The sequence below is a fragment of the Emydura macquarii genome, unplaced genomic scaffold, assembly GCF_026122565.2.
Source record: "Emydura macquarii macquarii isolate MOO-44397 ecotype Brisbane River unplaced genomic scaffold, CSIRO-AGI_Emac_v2 contig_2481, whole genome shotgun sequence".
Lineage (NCBI taxonomy): Eukaryota > Metazoa > Chordata > Testudines > Chelidae > Emydura > Emydura macquarii.
This window is the reverse complement of record NW_027132618.1, coordinates 420,393-438,728: the sequence shown is the minus strand read 5'-3', so window position 1 is coordinate 438,728 and position 18,336 is coordinate 420,393. Positions and strand designations below refer to the sequence as shown.

The 18,336-nt window shown below is 40.1% G+C and overlaps 1 protein-coding gene across 1 annotated transcript in view; it reads right to left on the bottom strand.

The window, feature by feature from the left end:
* Positions 1-2,174: 2,174 nt before the first annotated feature.
* The window catches only part of IL23R (interleukin 23 receptor), a 35,011-nt gene continuing 18,849 nt past the window's right edge, over positions 2,175-18,336 (bottom strand). Inside the window, exons 8-14 of the mRNA XM_067563330.1 lie at positions 17,314-17,530; positions 16,167-16,364; positions 13,763-13,864; positions 7,988-8,062; positions 6,659-6,755; positions 3,436-3,526; positions 2,175-2,816 (exon numbers count right to left, since the gene is read on the bottom strand). Coding sequence (XP_067419431.1) covers positions 2,175-2,816; positions 3,436-3,526; positions 6,659-6,755; positions 7,988-8,062; positions 13,763-13,864; positions 16,167-16,364; positions 17,314-17,530 — 1,422 coding nt within the window. The remainder of the gene's footprint in view (positions 2,817-3,435; positions 3,527-6,658; positions 6,756-7,987; positions 8,063-13,762; positions 13,865-16,166; positions 16,365-17,313; positions 17,531-18,336) is intronic.

Here is an 18,336-nt window from a genome sequence, read left to right as displayed (position 1 = left end):
TGACTTGGCATCAGACCAGCCGTTGGTCTCCCTGGCCTTGTGGTATGCCCCCCACAGTTCCTTCACTCTCCCAAGGCATCTTTTTGTAGATGTCCACATTTCTATGATGGTGCGGTAGCTGTGCCTGAATAGCTCTTTCTCCCCACAGGCCCAGGAGATCCAATATCTCCTGTCTACTCCAGGCAGGAGCATTTCTGGAGCATGTAACTGGCATGGCTGGTTGGGCACTTGTGCATTGCAAGGGAGAGCTGTTAGGGTGTTCACCAAGCTGGGCAATCAGGGAAAGGCATTTTAAAAATGTGCCGAGTTTTTCAAAGCTGGGGGAAGGGGGTGTGTGGCTTCTGGTCTCCGTGACTCCTGGACAGTGGAGTTCACAATTGTGACCAGAGCAGTCAGCATCAGGCATTGTGGGACAGTTGCTAGAGGATGGTAGGGTTGACATAAGTCATGCAGTGTCTACAGTTGCACTGCATCGACCGTGGCACATCAACCACCACTCAATGCTGTCCAGGAAAGTGGTGTTACTGCATCACGGTAATGGGGCGTACTGGGAGACAAATCTGAGTGTAGACTACCGAACTTTGTAGTGTAGACCAGGCCCCAGGATAGTGTTTTAAAACAACCTCATAGGTGGAGCTAGACATATCACATTTGATGAGTAACGTGCTGTTTGTAGCAGGGTGGTTTAGGATATGAGTAACTGGATAGCAAGAAGTCTTAATATAACGATAAGCCAGTAGTGTATTAAAGTATTGGGTGATGTTTGGAGCTCCATACCTGGCACTTAGCAAGACATTTATTTTAATTATAAGTATTAAAATATTGTTCTGATTTTATTATTTGTATTGCAGTAGCACCTAGGCGCCCTAGTGGTGAATCAGGACCCCATTGTGCTCGGTGCTGTACAAACACTGAACAAAATGAAAGTCCCTGTGCCAAAGAGCTGACCGTCCAAGTAATGACTAAGAAAGCAAACATTTCAAAGTAAATTTCTGAATGGGCTGCTGAAAGTTTGATATAAAATGTTGACACTTTCTATTAATTACAAAAGTATTTGAAATTCTGTGGCATTCCTCCTTAAAGAATTTATTTAAATTCCCTTTGCTCTCATATTTAAGACTTTAAAACATGTCAAGCTGTTTGCTTTTTTAAAAAAAGTTGTTTTGATTCACCATGTGAAATAAAAATATTAAGCACAATGCTACAGCCCTTTCTCATTTAAAGTAAGTTTCAGAATGTCTAGGGAACACTGTCTGATACCTCAAAAGGTACAGATCAAATTTTCCATGATAGGAGTGCAGGCCACCTCATAGGCACACATCAGAAAAGAGAGGTCTGGCTCTTCATTTTCTTGATTTCAACAAAATTGTATTCCCTGCAACATACCTAAGTGCACATTCTGAGTGAGCTGACCTGGAACGTGGCAATGAGAACTCTAATGCTGGACTAAAAAAATAATTGATGAGGAAGTGAGAAGTCGGTGGGTGCGTGTATGGGGTGGTGGTAAATCAATAACACTGTTCCTATTAACTTAGTTTGAAAAAATTGTCTTGTGGCAAGTCTAGAAAGATGTTTGAAGTCAAATGGGTAGGGCAAGGGGGCGCTGAAGATTAATTCTTATATTCTTATTACAGGATGGAAGTGAAAATTAAATATGGATTTTCCTTTTATATGGAAAGGATTTTGTGTTTTCAGCCTCCAGATCTGTATTATACAATATATAAATCATCTTAAATGTAGTGCCTTTACATCCCTAATGATCCTAAGGTATTTTATAAACTTCAACTAGTACACATAGGGATAATCTTATCCTTCACTAAAATGCAAGCAGCTTGAGAGTGCAAATACCGATTGCAACTATTTAACAAGAGAATGACTTAGGATAAGAGAAGAATTCTTACATCCATTTAGAACTACAAGGAATGCTGAAGTGGGCAGGATGTAATACCTTAAATTTGAATTTATGTAGGACACCTGATTTATACACTTACTCTTCTGAAAAGCCCAGAGAGTTTAAGGACTGACAAATGATTAGTGATCTAATGACCCAAAGTCTTTTATATCTCATCCAAACGTCTTTTGTTTCAATTTTAGAAAATGAAGTTCTGATGCTTGAAAATTCAGAAAGACAGATGTCATGGCTGCAAAACAGTATTTCTTTATCACAGTTATTTCTAGTTAAATAGTTTTCCAACTGTTTGTGGAAAATAGGACTTTATACCTATGGATTCTTCAGTCACAGCTTCTAAACAAGGGATCAACTCATCTGGAACGAACTTCTGCTCTTGAACATTTTCAGTGGATGGGGGACTTTTCCACTGGTTTTCCAAAAGTGCATTAGGTTCCTCATCTATTGTACTGAAAGTGTTGCTCTGTCCACTTCTACTGCTGTTTAAAATGAGGTTAATCTTCTCAAGTAAAAACGCATTGCTCCCAGTTCCTTCAGCATTCCACAAAAAAGTAAGAGGACTTGTATAATCTTTTAAGAAAACATTCGTGTCTTGGTTAGAGAGATACGTGTTTGGATCCAGTGTTTCGGACTGTGTTTTGTAAGTATTGCTGAACATGTTTCCCAATGGGCTTCTGCTGGAAACCTGGGGTTGATAGCCATTGTTCTGCTCAGTGCTGACGGTGCTGACAAGCAGCGAGTTTTGTAACATATCCACAGGCTCAGTAGACACTTTTCTGTTTCCTTTTTTGGTGTCTGTGGTCTTGTACTCCTCCTGCAGTGACGTTTCCTGCACTTCTGTAACTACTGGATCTTCATTATCCAAGAACAACTGGGTGGAATTGCTGTTCATTAACTCACTTTTTTCCTGGGGGAAAAAAATGAACAAATAGACAATATTTTGTAAATGGTAGAAATGTCACTGCTGTTTCTTAAGAAAGAGGCAGGAGGGCAGATTCAAAATCCTACTCCTTTCACCTATCCATACTATTCTCCCTTTCTGTCTCCTTTATTACCATATGTTATCATCATTTAACCACCTTCTGCAAAGTGAACTAGAGGGAAGAAGGAAGGGTGATGTAAAGGGAGCAGGTGAGTGTGCCTAACACTTGTCCACACACTTCAGGGCCTGTCTTGATTGTAGTGCTATTATTTAACGTTTAGGTTGCGTTCCATAGCCATCCCAGAACTGTGTTTGCTGTGGAATTATAGTGAGTTGTGACCCCATAACCACAGCATAACCTGTTCTAGCTAGATAATAGATTCCAAGGCCAGAAGGGATCGTTGTCAAAATCTAATCTGACCTCCCGTATAACACAGGCCAAAGGACTTCCTTGAATTAATTCCTGTTTGAACCAGACCATATCTATCAGACAGAGATTTTTCTCACTTTGGCTGTATTAATTTGTCATGACTTTTGCATATGGAGTGAAATTTGGTCTGTATAGAAAAATGAAAACAATTGGGATGTTGTTTTGAGTAGTTACCTGGAATGACTTTACCACATTACTGTTTTCCACATTAGGAAAATCTTCAATTAGCCATTTTGGTGTCCATGACACAAGTACTGTGCTAACTCTTTAAAAAAAAAAAAAAAAAGTTAGTGTATCATGTTATTCACTTAGCAGGATGAAATTCACCCCATGGACAGAATGTCAATATGAGACCTATGCACCACTTATGTCTCAATTCAGTGGCATATAGGCCGTGTGTTGGCCCTCTGCACAGTGGAGACATTCACCCTAAGAGTATTAAATGCTCATTTACTTACAGTAATGTGATATAAATAATGGTGTGCTGCAAATTCTCAAAACTTCTTTGAAAATTGAGCTCCATTTTCATTGTAAATATAGAGTTGAAACCTCCTGGCAAATTTCCCTTGATTTCAATTTAAGTGACCCATTGAGCACCCATTCTCAGTCAGAGTTCCCATAAAGTCTGAGAAAGGTAAAGGCTGAATAGGGCTCTTTGGAAACAGGGAAGTAACTTGGAAGATGCACACAAGTGAGTCAGGGCTTAAGCTGAAAGCCCTCCATATGTAGAATTCCCAGGGAAACCATGGAGAGCGCCCTTTACAGATTACTTGTGGGACTGGGCCCAGAGTACATGGGAAACGTGGGATTCAAGCTATCACTGTGAATCAGTTTGACGATAACAGACAGACTGAGCCTAAGGGACGGGCTAGATTGAGTCAGGCTTCATCCCTGGGAAAGGGACAGGGTCTAGAAATTGCATAAGGCTTATTCTGGTCTCATGCTTGGTGGATGCTACTGAAGCTGTGTAGCCTCCAAGGTTATGGTGCTTCCATGAATCAGCAACCATGGAAGCCATTTTAGGCTGGCCCAACCAAGCCCTTGTGCAAAATGCATAGGTTGAAGTTACAGTGTTGCCGGCTGACAAACTGGAAAAAAACGATGTATGTTAAGAGGAAAAGGATGCATATGTTTCCTGATCTGATGAGCTTAATTTAGGCAAATGGTGTGTGGAGTTCAAGTGTGGAGTTGAAACTTGACTTGCTGCATCGCTACGTCAATGGGAGAGAGCTCTCCCACCGGCATAATTAAACCATCTCCCGCTGACATAGTGTTGTCCACACTGGCACATCTGCCAATGACACTTAGGTCAGTCAGGGGCGTGTTTTTTGTCACACCCCTGACTGACAAAAGGGCTAGTGTTGACAGCCTTACAATGGAAGATGCTCTGTGACCTGCACAAATGAAAACTAGTTAAAAAAACTTTAATTGAGCCAAGCTTCCATTGATTCCACTGTGTGGGACAGTGTTCTTGAGAGAGTAGGGAATCTCTGATTTCAATTACAGTAGAGTCTGTAGCGTTACAAACTGGCCGGTCACCCTGCCCACACCTTCCTTTGGAACCGGAAACACACAATCAGGTGGCACCAGCAGAAACAAACCCCACAAAAAAGCAAATACAGTACAGTACAGTACATTTAACTACTAAAATTAAAAAGGGAAAGTTTAAAAAAAGATTTGACAAGGTAAGGAAACTGTTTCTGTGCTTGTTTCATTTAAATGAAGATGATTAAAAACAGTATTTTTCTTCTGAATAGTAAAGTTTCGAAGTTGTATTGTCAATGTTCAGTTGTAAACTTGTGAAAGAACCACCATAACGTTTTGTTCAGAGTTACGAACAACCTTCATGCCTGAGGTGTTTGTAACTCTGACGTTCTATTGTATTTGATCTTTTAAAAATGTATTATTAAAGCAGGAATGGAAACTACTGCTTAAATAGCCAAATTCTATCAAAATCCCACATTAGGAGATTTAGAATCAGGAAGAGATGAGGGGAGAGGGGCAGCAGAAATGATAATCAGAACACTTAAAATATTTTACAAAGACTTCCTGACATCCAATTCACCAGCGATACAGCATCAAATGTATTCTATCCCCTGCTCCTTCCCTCTGAACCATGGACTTCACGGAACAATGGGCATGTTATTTGTGACTTATACATTTGAATATCAACATCTGAATCTTGTGCTTCACTACGTAAGATTTTGATATCTAGGAATCCATCCATTGCTGAATCAGCTACACATGTGTAGGAAACTTAAATTAAATTCTGTGGTTCTTGGGCAAGCAGACTCCTGTAGCATAGTGCTGTCCTTTGGACCATGCAGGTATCTAACACAAAGTATGCTGGAGAGAAACATGTAGACAGATGGTGTTTAGGGATTCCCTGAACCAGACACTAAGGGTATGTCTATACTGACGGTGGCAAAGTCGCCACCGTCAGATCGACCGAACTGGATCGACTGAGCAGTCAGTGAAGACCCGCTCAGTCGATACAGAAGTCGACACAGTAAAACCACCCCCTCAAGTGGCGCACTGCAGTGAAGACACCGCGCAAAAAGGAAGCACAGCAGTTGACGGGAGTTACGCAAGCTACTCTGTGTAGCTTGCGTAATTCCCATCGACTGCTACCGAATCGCCCGGTAAGTGTAGACCAGGGCACAATCAGGTTTAATCTAGTCTGTTCTTGATATACCTGTTAAATAAAAGCATTTACAGTAGAAGCTCAGAGCTATGAACTCCTCGGGAATGGCAGTTGTTCGTAACTCTGAAATGTTTGTAACTCTGAACAAAACGTTATGGCTGTTCTTTTAGAAGCTTACAACTGAACATTGACCTAATACAGCTTTGAAACTTTACTACATGGAAGAAAAATACTGCTTTTAACCATCTTCATCTAAATGAAAGAAGCACAGAAAGTTTCCTTACCCTTTTTCAGTGGTTTACATTTAACACAGTACTGTACTGTAGTTACTTCTTTTTTTTTTTTTGCTCTCTGCTGCTGCCTGCATACTTCCGGTTCCAAAGGAAGTGTGTGATTGACTGGTCAGTTCGTAACTCTGAGGTTCAACTGTATATGCCAATATGAGACTAAATGGAATTTGGGTTTGAATCAATCTTTTTTTCTCTTATGTCTATATTATGAAATAACCTTTGTTCTCTAAATATGGGCTTTACAGAGGAATGGTCATGTTATTTGGTGTTGTGATTGTCTGCCTTACTGTTTAAAAAAAAATAGGACATCTTTTGGTAACATATGATTATGAATGGGAAAAGTTAACCTTGGTAACAGGAGTCTGTACAAAACTGGATCAATTTCTATAATTAATTCTAGGGTTTTCTGAGAAAGAAGGATATTCTGGAGACTAAGGGGAAAAAACAGAAAAGAAAGCAGTACCTTTTTCTAAATGATTTTTTAAATATCAAAGTTAAGGAAACAATTGATAGTAGGATTGCACCAGTGCCTATTCCCAAAAAAACTCCACCGTCATTATCTGAAAAGGGAGGGGGAAAAAGAGAATTAAACACATATCTTAGGGAAGAATTTTTTTCTAGGCCCCAAATCTGCAAACACATATGTGGGTGGCTCTGTGTGAGTATGCTGAACTCAATGGGATTATTAACGTTAGTGTTTGCAGGATTGAGGCCTTAATTTGTAAACTAAAGAAGACAACATTTTTCCAGAGCTGAAGCTTGCAAAGGCTGAAGAAATCTTTCTTCCTTTAAGAAATGTTCTTGGCCCAGGTCCTTAGCTGACATATATCTGCACAGCTCCACTAAAGTCAATGGAGCTTCGGTGACTAATCAGTTGAAAATTTGGGGTGAAATACACAAAATACAATATTTAGTGCTTGATGTGGCCCATTGTTTAAAAATTGCAAAGCAAGGTAGATGAACGTGCACTGCTGTCCTAATTGTATTTTCCCTGTGCACCCCAGGCTCTCACTGTCTTCAGTGAGCGCCGGGTCAGGTGCTAGAGGAGCAGCACACTTTTTACACCGTATACTTCTGTACATTTGCTGCTGTGATCTGCCTGTGAGAATCTAGCTGTGGAAGGGAGTTTCCAGGCAAGTACTTCTGAGAAATATGGCCATTGTGTTTAACCATTACCTGCCCATAGAAACAAATGTTTACACTCCTTTTTAAATTGATCTTTTGTTTGGTTCTGGCTGCCTGATTCTGAACAAGCATCACAGGAGTAGCTTTATTGGTTACAACAAACCAGAAAAGTAACTGAGGTTAGCGTTACATGAGAAATTAACAAGTCTTTGGTTCAAATAGCCGAGTCAAAATAGCTCAGCCAACATATCTATCAGAATGATCAGGAAATGCTATCTTTTGTCTCAGTTTCTCATACCCTAGCTGTTGTCACATACATTTAATTTTAGGGTCTTAACAAACAAAAAGTCCTAAAGCATAATTGTTGCAATAGCACAGTATATATGACCTACTAGTATTATGCCCTAGACTAACCAATATGTGGTGTTTGCTTTATAGGATTGCAGCATTCTTTTACTGGTGAAAGGGTATGGTTTTGGCTGGCCATGTCTCCAGTGACAAATCAAAGTGTTACTAAATTTTCACTTCTCTGTTATCACATCACTAAACTGCCGTCCCTCTCACAGTCTCTGATATGCTATCGGTAGCACATAGTACAGCTAAAAACCACCCACTTCTGGTCAAGTAGAAACTCTCGCTTACCAAGTCTGAAATACTATCTTCTTACCATAGGAAATCTCCCCTGTAGCTGTGGAGACGATTACAGGATCCGTATAAATGCTTGCGTTTGGGAGCTGTTTCACTAAAATAAGTTAATGAGAGAGAGAGAGAGAGAAAACAGTGTTTGTGGTGGTAACCTTACAGAATGTGCCTCCTTTAAAAATTGGGACCTACGTGCCTAAGTCTCTTGAAATGACACTTATGCTCCCAAGACACGTAGGTGCTTTTTGAAAATTTTACCCCACTTCTCTACTGAGGAAAAAGAATAGAGCTGTTTCACTCAAGCCTCAAGGCAGCTATTTGCCTTGGTGCCCAAGCAATTCACTATTGATTTGATAGACCTGTCTGGAATTTAGACACAGTTACAGAATGCCAATAGTTATCCATCTCAACTTCCCCACTCCTAACGGCAGGGATTCTTGAGATTTCGTTTACCAATGCTGATTGCCAGTAGCTCAGCTGCCAAACATCTTTGAGTGCTTTTAACAGAGCCTGTTTGGATAGTTTTTAAATGGTAACAGAGATAAACTCCTATGCCAATTTGCACTCTCCTGTGATGGGATCCCATCAGAGATATTTAATTAGCTGTTCCTCAAAAAGCATGGATTTTGATGGCCAAGACCACAGACCTTTATGGCAAACTGGAATATACAACTTGCCTTTATTTAACCCCCCCCCCCCACCTATTTAGAGTCAGAGAGACCCATATTCTTATTTTTTTTAGGACTCCATAATTTGGATTCTGTTATCTCAGGGGATGGAGAATTCTCCAACCCACTCATCATTTCTCCCTGCAGTCCAAGTGTCTGCAAAGAAGAATGCTGCAGCCATGCCTGAATTTCTTTTGAATCTCTTTTGCTATCATTCATTTTGACTGGCTAGAGGCAGAGGGATGGCCAGTGACTGTGAGTAGCTTCCATGAAGAGAAGCACGTTTTTACTGACCAAAGTCACTAGCATGTTTTTTTTATTTTGTTTTATTGTTGCAATTCCCTTGGTATCTCCATTTTCCTCACCCAATAGGAGGTGTCTTTGAGAATACAGAAAATCTCTTTCTTTCATTTTCAAAGTCACATTCCATGCTTCTCACTTCGTTTTCAAAGTTACATTCAAACTCCGTGCCCCTAGACCTGGCAGTTCAGGCAGGCAAGTCCAGTGCTGCTACTTTATTTTGAAAGATTGTTTAAAACTAACAAAAGAGTTTACATATACAATGTATCCCTTATTTTTTTTAAAAAGATACAGTAAAGGTCCAAAGCTTTACATCTTAGAATATCTTACAACAGGACAATATCATAGCACTATGTCTTATAATAAAACACTGTAAGAAGCAGAGTTGAATGACACTGAGCTTTGAGCCATTGCTACAGTGTAATGCAGTATTTTTTATAAAGGAAAAAATATATTGTTAGTTTACACCTGAACATGTAATGTGCTTAGCCTTGATTTCGAGAACAGCCAATCCTGCTTATGATAAACATCATTACAAGATATATTGAATTGCAAACATATGTTTGAAATACCATTTTAATACTGATTGAATACAAATGAGTCATCCCTGTGGACAATTACAGGCCATGCATTGTATAATTCACTCTGTTCTTTGGTTGCTCTGTAGTTCCAGGCACTGCTACAATACAGGTAGTTATAACAATAATAATGGTCGTATCTAGAGCAAAATCACTTTTGCTATGTCATTGAGCACCACCTAACCATAATTATTTTATCTTTAGATTTGTGCTTTGAGTTAAGAACATGATCGTCACCTGATGTAATTCGTTGGCCTATGTGAAAAGCCATTATATGAAGTTAAATGTTGTCTGGATGACTTGCTCTTGAATTGTCAAATGATTTTCACAGTATATCAGTTGTAAAAGTTGGAGAATTATGGGGGGAAGAGTTGTGGGTGTGAAACAAGATCTATATATTAAAATATATTTGGCTGATATCAGTAGGTTGAGACAGAATTACTATCTTCTACATGGAATGCTGCCATCGTGTGGCTCTCTTGGAACTTGCAAATTATAAAAAATATATTTGCATCATGGATGTTAATTAGAGCTAGTTGAATCTTTTATTGCAAATAGGCCAACGTGCTCAGATAAGCTTTATTCTGTTCACGACCCAGTCCTGATTTCTAAGAATGTATTTGGTTTTTGCAAGCGTTCATTGAAGAGTTTAAGCAAACTGATTTCCGCGAAGTATTTCTTTCAACTATGTCTTTAACTATTTGTGATTCATGGTATGTGTGATTGGATGACAAGAATAGCAGATAATGTGCTCTGGAATGAATTTTCATAGATTGATACATTTTAAGGCCAGAAGGGACCATTATGATCATCAGTCTGACCTCCGGCATATCAAAAGCTGTAGACTTTCACCAAGTAATTTCTGAATCAAGCCCATTAACTTGTTTCATATGAATTCGGGCTAAAATGTGTGAAACGTTTGGGATTCACAAACATTTGCATGAATAAACCAGTAATTGTCCAAATATTCTCAAACTACAAATAATGGGAACCCACACAACACAAACTCTTACAGCAGGTGAGGCGAAATGAAGACTATTCTCTTCTATTTTATTCTAGTATGGTGGTAAGAGAACCTGTATAGAATAGAATACTTGTGACGGGGTATTCAAACCCCACACTGATAAGGAAGGGGTTAAGCTATTGCTTTGGGCCCAGGAGGCTCCACCCTGCCACACCTGCAGTAAAGCATGCATGGCTTGAAGGAGGAGCTTGAAAAGGAAACAAGAGGCCAGCTCAGAAGGAGAGTACACAGTGGAGATGAACTGATCTACTCTGAGCTCCTGGGAAGGAGCACTGCAAGAGGTCCTGCCGCCTGAGGCTCTGGTTGTAGAAACATGGCTAAACCCATCGGGGAGAGCCTTGCGACAGTGAGAAGGACTGAGACTTTACCTTTGCTTTCAGCTATTTGATGTTTATTGCTTTACCCATTGGGAAAGAGAGGACTGGAAAGGAAGCAATCTAGGAGGCAGCAATATGGCACTTTCAGATACAGGACTTCGTTGCTTACTTTTGGGTCCTGGATCTGAACCCAGAGGAGAGGGCATGCCTGGATTCCCCTCCCATCCCCAAGGGTAGGGCAGAAAAGTGTGACCTAGCCACAGGGCCAGGGCATGAGTGGGGCAGACCCCACAGGCCTGGCTGCTATTTTCAGGGGAAGTGCCAGAGGTGATCCTGCTATGCCTGAGCCTGACCACAAGGGAGCACCTCTGCTGAGCACCCACCTGTACAATACTCCTCATCTCTTCATAAAAAAGCTGACGGAGCACCGTTTCCGCTATTCAACTAGTTCTAGTGCCAGTAGGTAAAATTTCCTTTTAAAAATGTCTTGTTTAATCTAGACTGTGATGAAAAAGGAAGACTGCCAAACTCAGAGGCTATAGCTGATTTATTCTTCTTCTCTGGACCATACTCTCCAATTGTTGTATGAGATGAAATATCACAGTGTCACGTGTCACAATATCACGGCTGTGTCAACTACAAAACTATTTCATGTAATCGTCTTGGCACCAGTTTCAATGCACTCTTCGATCTGACCTGACCTTCATGCTGACATTACGGTTTTATAATCAAGGTAAGAACATGACTAATCCACAAAAGAAGAAAAAGTATTCACTTGTTTTTGCCCTAGTGTGAGTCACATCTATATTACCTATTTTCTCAGTGGACTTGAAATAGCTTTTGCATTTTGAATATTTACAAGCTTCCTAAGTCAACTGTTAACAAAGTACAAATCCATTTAGCTAAGTGCTTTAGAGTAATTTAAAAAAATCTCTTGGTTAACTGGGGTTTTGGGTGACTGAGATAAATGATATATTTGTATAATGTATCTAATTTACCCCAGTCATATATGTATATATGCCCAGGGCTTTGTCACCTCAAAGTTGGATCACTCTACTAGGGGACACAGACTTAAATATTCAATAGCTGGAGCAAGTGCAGAATTCAGCAGCCCCGTTATTAAGTGGTATTTCTCATTGCTAGCACATATTTGATTTAACCTATGTGGCTTAAAATCACAATATAAATATAGATATGTTCTAGCTCAACCAGAAGATATGGGCTTGATGCAGGAATTATCAGGTGATACTCTATGGCGTGTGTAATGCAGGAGGTCAGACTAGATACTTAATGGTCCTTTCTGGCCTTAAATCCTATGAATATATTAATTCGTCTGTACCAATAACACACTATACTCAGATCCTGTGGTATTTTCTGTGGTGCAGCAAACATCACCCTAAGCTATGTCTTGTTGAGAATTCAAGATTTAGTGTCTTACTTATACTGATCCTTCCCCTCTAAGGAGTAGATAGAAACTAACCAGGCTATGGATAAATCCTTGTATTCCATTGGAACCCTTTCTGTTGATATAAATAGTATCTAGATCACCACACTGGAGACAATCAATTTGTCTTTGAGGAAGGTCAATGCTGAAGAGACAGTGATAAAATAATTTTGAATATTTACTGGAGGTCGGGCTTGCTTGGTGTAAAACATCGGCAAGACTTCCCCTGAGAAAAATCCTGGCCAGAAACATAGCCAGTTTGTCTTGCGGGCAATGTATGCAGAGCTTCATGTAACACGTCTGAAAGTATTTTCAGAGAAGTGATTTTAAAAATGATGTTATGGCTTTATTAAAAAATAAAATCAATGTTATCCTTGTCTCCAGTTAGGGTACAGTAGCTTTTCTTTCCTGAAGAAAACAGCCAGTGGAATTCTGGTAGCTTCCAAAAGTGTCTCTTCATTGATCCAAAAAATAGATCCAGTTTGCGCTTTGTGGACATTACAGATTGCACGAATCCAGGCCAGGAGAAAACAGGACCCCTTCCCTTTGAGTTAGGTCTGCAAGTATGTGGAGGAGCTGTGTGGGAGGGGAATAGTTGTGTTCCCTCTGGGGTTTACCATATTGTTCTGAAGATCTCTGACTGGCTGGTGGTCTTGTCAAGATGTTGAACAAAACATCTCAATTAGTTTTGTGCATCTGGTTCCCAAGCAGAACAGAGGCTGAACCAATGCTACAGGTCACTCATCCAACAAGGGAAGCAGGGGCATTCAGAATATTGGAGGTTATGTAAAGTTTCATGGAAGTTATGAAAAGTTTCTCTTATTTTCCTATATTTTTCCTGTATTTAGACCACATAGGGCCTGGCCAGCGACCGACACAGCTGCTTCTCCAGGGGAGGTTAGGAAGGGTTACCGCTTTCCCATTTTCTCCCTGTAAAAATGGTCTTTAAATTCCCCCATTGCATGGGCTTTAATTGTCAAATGTGCCCCAAAAGAAGCAATTTCTGTCCTCTTTTGTTACAAAAAGTAAAAATTCTCCCCAGGACCAAATCTGTAGATTCTTATGAAAATTCACAAGCATACCCAGTGTTTGCACCATTTTGCAAAGTGAAAATTGGTTTCCTTGTGCATCAGCTTTAATTATATTGTGTCCCATGAGCTGCAAAACTACATTATACCCACAGAAAGGCAAAGTACAACTGTATTGGCAATGTCCCTGCTAGTGGTGTTCTGGCATCCAAAGGAAAAAAACCTTCTTTTCAATTCCTTCTAAAGTTCTGCTTTTCTCTATATTTCAAGGAAGGCAAGAGAAAATTGAAGGGTTTTAACCATAGTTTATAAAATCAAGTAATTCTACAAAATTGTCAAATCATGGCAAGATCGGGGAGAAGAATGTTTTCCATAAAACTGAACCCTGAAATGTTTTTTCCATCCCAGCCTGCAGTGACTTTACCATAAGAGTACACTTACCTAAATCAGCCAGACTGAGTTGGCCAGAACATGGCTTGCTTATTCCACCTTGATACACGGCATATACTGAAATGTTAATGTGAATTCCTGATTTGATGTCTCCTGAAAAGAATGTTAGTGTTTTATTTAAAATGTCTATGCAAGTTAAAGTTAAAACGGCAGAAAGTTCTAGTGTGATATTTAAAGAAAAGTGAAAAGCGGTATGGTCTGGCTATATGGGAACAGGAGGGAGCTAGAAATGCTTGAATTCTATTCCCATCACTCACACTGACTGTGGCTTGGGGCAAGTTGCTTAACTAGAGCTGGTCAGAACTTTTTATTTTGTAGGTGTGGAAAATTTCAGGTTTATTTGTAGGGAAAATTCAACTACTCAATGATACACCCTGGGCTCTCCTTTTAGAGAGGGGAAGCAATGCATCATGGGAGTCCGTGGCACCATGCATCATGGGAAGATGTAGGCTGGCTGGGAAGCCTGGCCCATAAAGGACGATGGGGACATGAGGCACTGCAGCAGCATGGCCAAAGCTAAATATTTTGGGGTTTTGGCTGAAACATTAACATTTTCAGGTTTTTAATTATTTATGTATTTATATATTACTGACAAAAATAACATTTTCTTGGAAACCAGGGACTTTTCAGAAAACATTCTGTTTAGTTGAAAACCCAATTTTCCATCAAAAAACTGTCTAAACAGAAATTTTCTGAGTATCCCTGAACTTAACCTCTCTCTGTTTCCCCATCTTCAAAGGAAAAGCACTCATTAACATTGCAGTGAAGATTAATTAGTTAACCTCTGTAAAGTGCTTTGAAGATGAAAAGCCCTATGGATACCTTGACACCAGCGTGACTGGTGGTTTTAAAAAATGCCTAGAAAAAAGATGTATTATTAAAAACTTCAGAAGAAAATTTGCAGTTTAATACAGACTGCATATAACTAACTTACGTATGACAGATCTGGTCTTATACATAAAATTGGAGAAGACCGAGTTGTGAGAGAATTTGGATGTCAAACTTTTTACCAGTAATAATAACTAGAGTCCCAAAACTCCTGAACCTGCATTGCTGAAGATTTAGCACAATTAGTGCATATGTGCTGTAGCAAATTTTATAATCTCCATGGTGATGTATGGATTGTCAGATGGAAGAATTAATTGTGTGTCAATTACAGTGAGGCTCTGTTTTCTGCACTGTACGTGCCCTGAAAAGACTCTATTCATTAATACTTATGGAAGGGATTTGAGTTTCATATTCATTTACACATTAATTGTGGTGTAACATGACATCTAATGAGAAGGTGATTACAAAAATGTGTTCATTTTCTTTTTATTATACAATCTTCTTTATTGTGATGAATGCAGCTACCAGTTTTCACTTGAATTTGGTTTCTCACATTTTCCTCATAATGTATCAGTATAGTATCTTTTTTCCAACTAATATGGTTCACTGGCATCTCATACTAAGCTAAATTGCTACACTGCTCATCAAACAGATCTCACTATGTGCAATTCACCAAGACCATACCAACTGATTTTAGCGGAGAACAAATGCCAGTGGTCACATGGAAACGTGGAGACCAGGAACACTTTTCTGAAGAGATCTACATTCAACATAATGGAGAGAGAAGGTGGGTGAGGTGATATCTTTTATTGGGCCAACAGAAGTTGGTGAAAGAGACAAGCTTTTGAGCTACACAGAGCTCTTCTGAAACTTGTCTCTTTCACCAACAGAAGTAGGTCCAATAACAGATATTACTTCACCCACCTTGTGTCGCTAATATCCTGGGATCAAGATGGCTACAACAATACTGCAGTCACCATAATAGGGTACACTTCACAATCCTTACTTTGTTGAACTCTCCATCTTAGTGGGAATTCTGTCTGAATAAAGCCTGCAGGTTTTGTCCTCTAGAATTTGAGGAAGATTCAGCACTAATAACCACAGAAAACAATTGCTGCCTAGTATTACTGCCTCCTCTTCTATCCTTTCATTCTTTATAGATACATTTCCATCTGCACCACTCTTTCCTTTCCGTGTATGATCTCACTACTTCCTATAATCTAGCCAATTTCATGTCTTACTGCTCTTTTGTCTTCTCCCTCTTTGTGACTTGGTCCCTTCTTTTGTAGTGTATCCTACATTTAGAACAGCCTCCCAATTAATTTTAACAATGTTCCCTGCCCCAGCCTCTTTCAGATCATGTAACTTTTCCCTCCTACCTATCTGCTACAACCAACCACATGCTTTCCTTTGCCCTATTTGTACTGTTAAAAGTACCAGAGCGCTGGGGCTCAATTTAAATTCACTCACTCTTTTTCTTTTGTTGTATTTTGATCTGCAAAGCCATGTGTACATCAACAGCACTATACACAAAGTAGATAGCAAAAAGACAGTTACCATATCTTACCCTGTATATATGTAAATGTATCCTTGCTGGGGACTTTCTTCCATAAAAAGTCATGTTGCTGATTACGGTGAGCTGCAGAAATCCATTCAACTATGAACCACAGAACTGATCTTCCAATGTATTTAGGCAGTTCCCATTTGACAGAGATTCCTCTCTGGTCATCCTGTCTAATCTGCATGTTGATGGGGGAAAGGAAATCTGCAAACAGAGATAGGAGTGATATGACTAAGTGCACCTGATCCTTTCAGTCATAGGAAGACTTTAAATGGGCCATTCTGCACAGAGAAACTACCTATGCTCGGAAATAGTTTAAGAACTGATCTTGAAATGAGAGCGAGAGAGAGATTTTACAGACATGGACCATTTTATATATTAAAGTCACCCTGTTAAGTTTATCACACCTTTTCTGTGTGAAAATCTGTATCTGTTAGTTTTACAAGAAACACCTATGATTCTTCTAACTGAGAGAGACTTGGGAACAATCTGATTTTTCCACTTTATTTATCTAATGAACTTTCTATTTAGTCATTTTCACTATAATCCCTTTCACTTGCCATTTTTGTGGGACTTTCCCCCATTGCTGAGTGCAAGAAACATTTTAGAAAACAGGAAAATGTGGTTGTAGAAAACCACAGTCATTGGGTTGGGAAATCTGAGGCAGATGTAGACCCTGAAACTACTTCTAATTCCCTGTTGTTGTTGTTGTTGTTGTATCTGGTTTGTTTGTTTTTTTTTTACTAGATGTAAAGATGAAACTGTCCCTTTATTGGAAATGAAAGGGGTTACTTTCACTAAGGCCCTGTATACCTAGCGAAAATGCCCACGTTCTGAAACTGTTTTCAAGACCTGATTAAGCAGCATAGTTGTGTCAGCTGGTACCAGCCAATGCAGACAGCCCAAAACTTATTTTTAAACCTATTGTTGAAAATTGTCAGGGAGGACCATTTGAAATATGTGGCTGCTTATTTGTCTCCAAGGCACAGTCTGGTGTCTTCTGGAGAGCGCTAAGTTCATTTAGAAAAAGGGGAGGGGGGGCAGAATTTCAAGAGGGTTTTCTCCACTATAAAGTAATATACAGAAGATTGTTTTTTCCAGTGCTGACAAAACCGGATTTCAGTTAAAGTTAATGATGTTTGCATAATCTTACCATGAAAATTACTGTGCTCTTGGGTCACTGTTATACTGGCTGGCATGGAACTCCCCTTTGAATTATATGCAGTCACATGGATGGTATGCATTGCTGGGGAAACCAGGACTTTGCATTTGGTTTCTGATGTATTGCATAAGTTAACCATTTCTCCCTGGTTTTCATGGAACACAGTGTATCCCAGAATTCTTCCTTTGGCATCTTTTGGAGCGAGAGGCTGAAAACAATTGAAAATAAATGGCTTTATGTAACAGGGTGTTATTCACTGCCACTGAGGATTACGTTCTTCAATTCACACCATCCCCATGCACAGTGCTCCTCATGACATTGTGACTGAGCCAAGGGGAGTGTGAATTGATGGAGAATCTGAAGGGACTAGAGTGGGGCTCATCAGCTTAGCAAGCAGAATACCCCAGAACAATTTCTGTAAAGGAATAGGCACAAACAAATTTTGTCTTAACTTTTTGCAGGCATGTTATCTTCTTTGTGCTCTTTCTTCCCTTGAACGGATGGGTGGGTTACAGCTTATACAAGGAAAACAGCACTTTTCATTTTTCTTTGAGCTCCCACATAACCAAGATGTGGCGCGCTACCAGCTGAGCCCTAATTCTGCTGGGCACTAGAGTCACAAAAATAAAATCTCTTCCCTCCCCTCCTCTGTGGGCCCAGAATTGTGTAGGGGAGACACCCCACCACTCCACTAAGGGGGTACCAGGATCCAGGGGGTGTCTCTCCTCCCCAGACCACCATGTGGGCTTGGGAGAAAACTGCAAAGAGCAGCCAGCCAGAGAGGCAAAGGCAGCCAAAGCAGGGACCCTTGTCCTTTTGGAGAACTGTCTACAGTTTTGACTGGACTTACTTTGCCCTGCGCTGATTGGCTGCTTGCTCCAACCATCCCCCTCTCCCTTCCTCCCAGGGCGTGCCTACACCGCAATTAGACACCCGTGGCTGGCCCATGTCAGTCAGAGATGCTGGAACTAGCGGTGCTGGGGTTGCTGCCCCGCCCCCTGGCTTGTAGCGGTT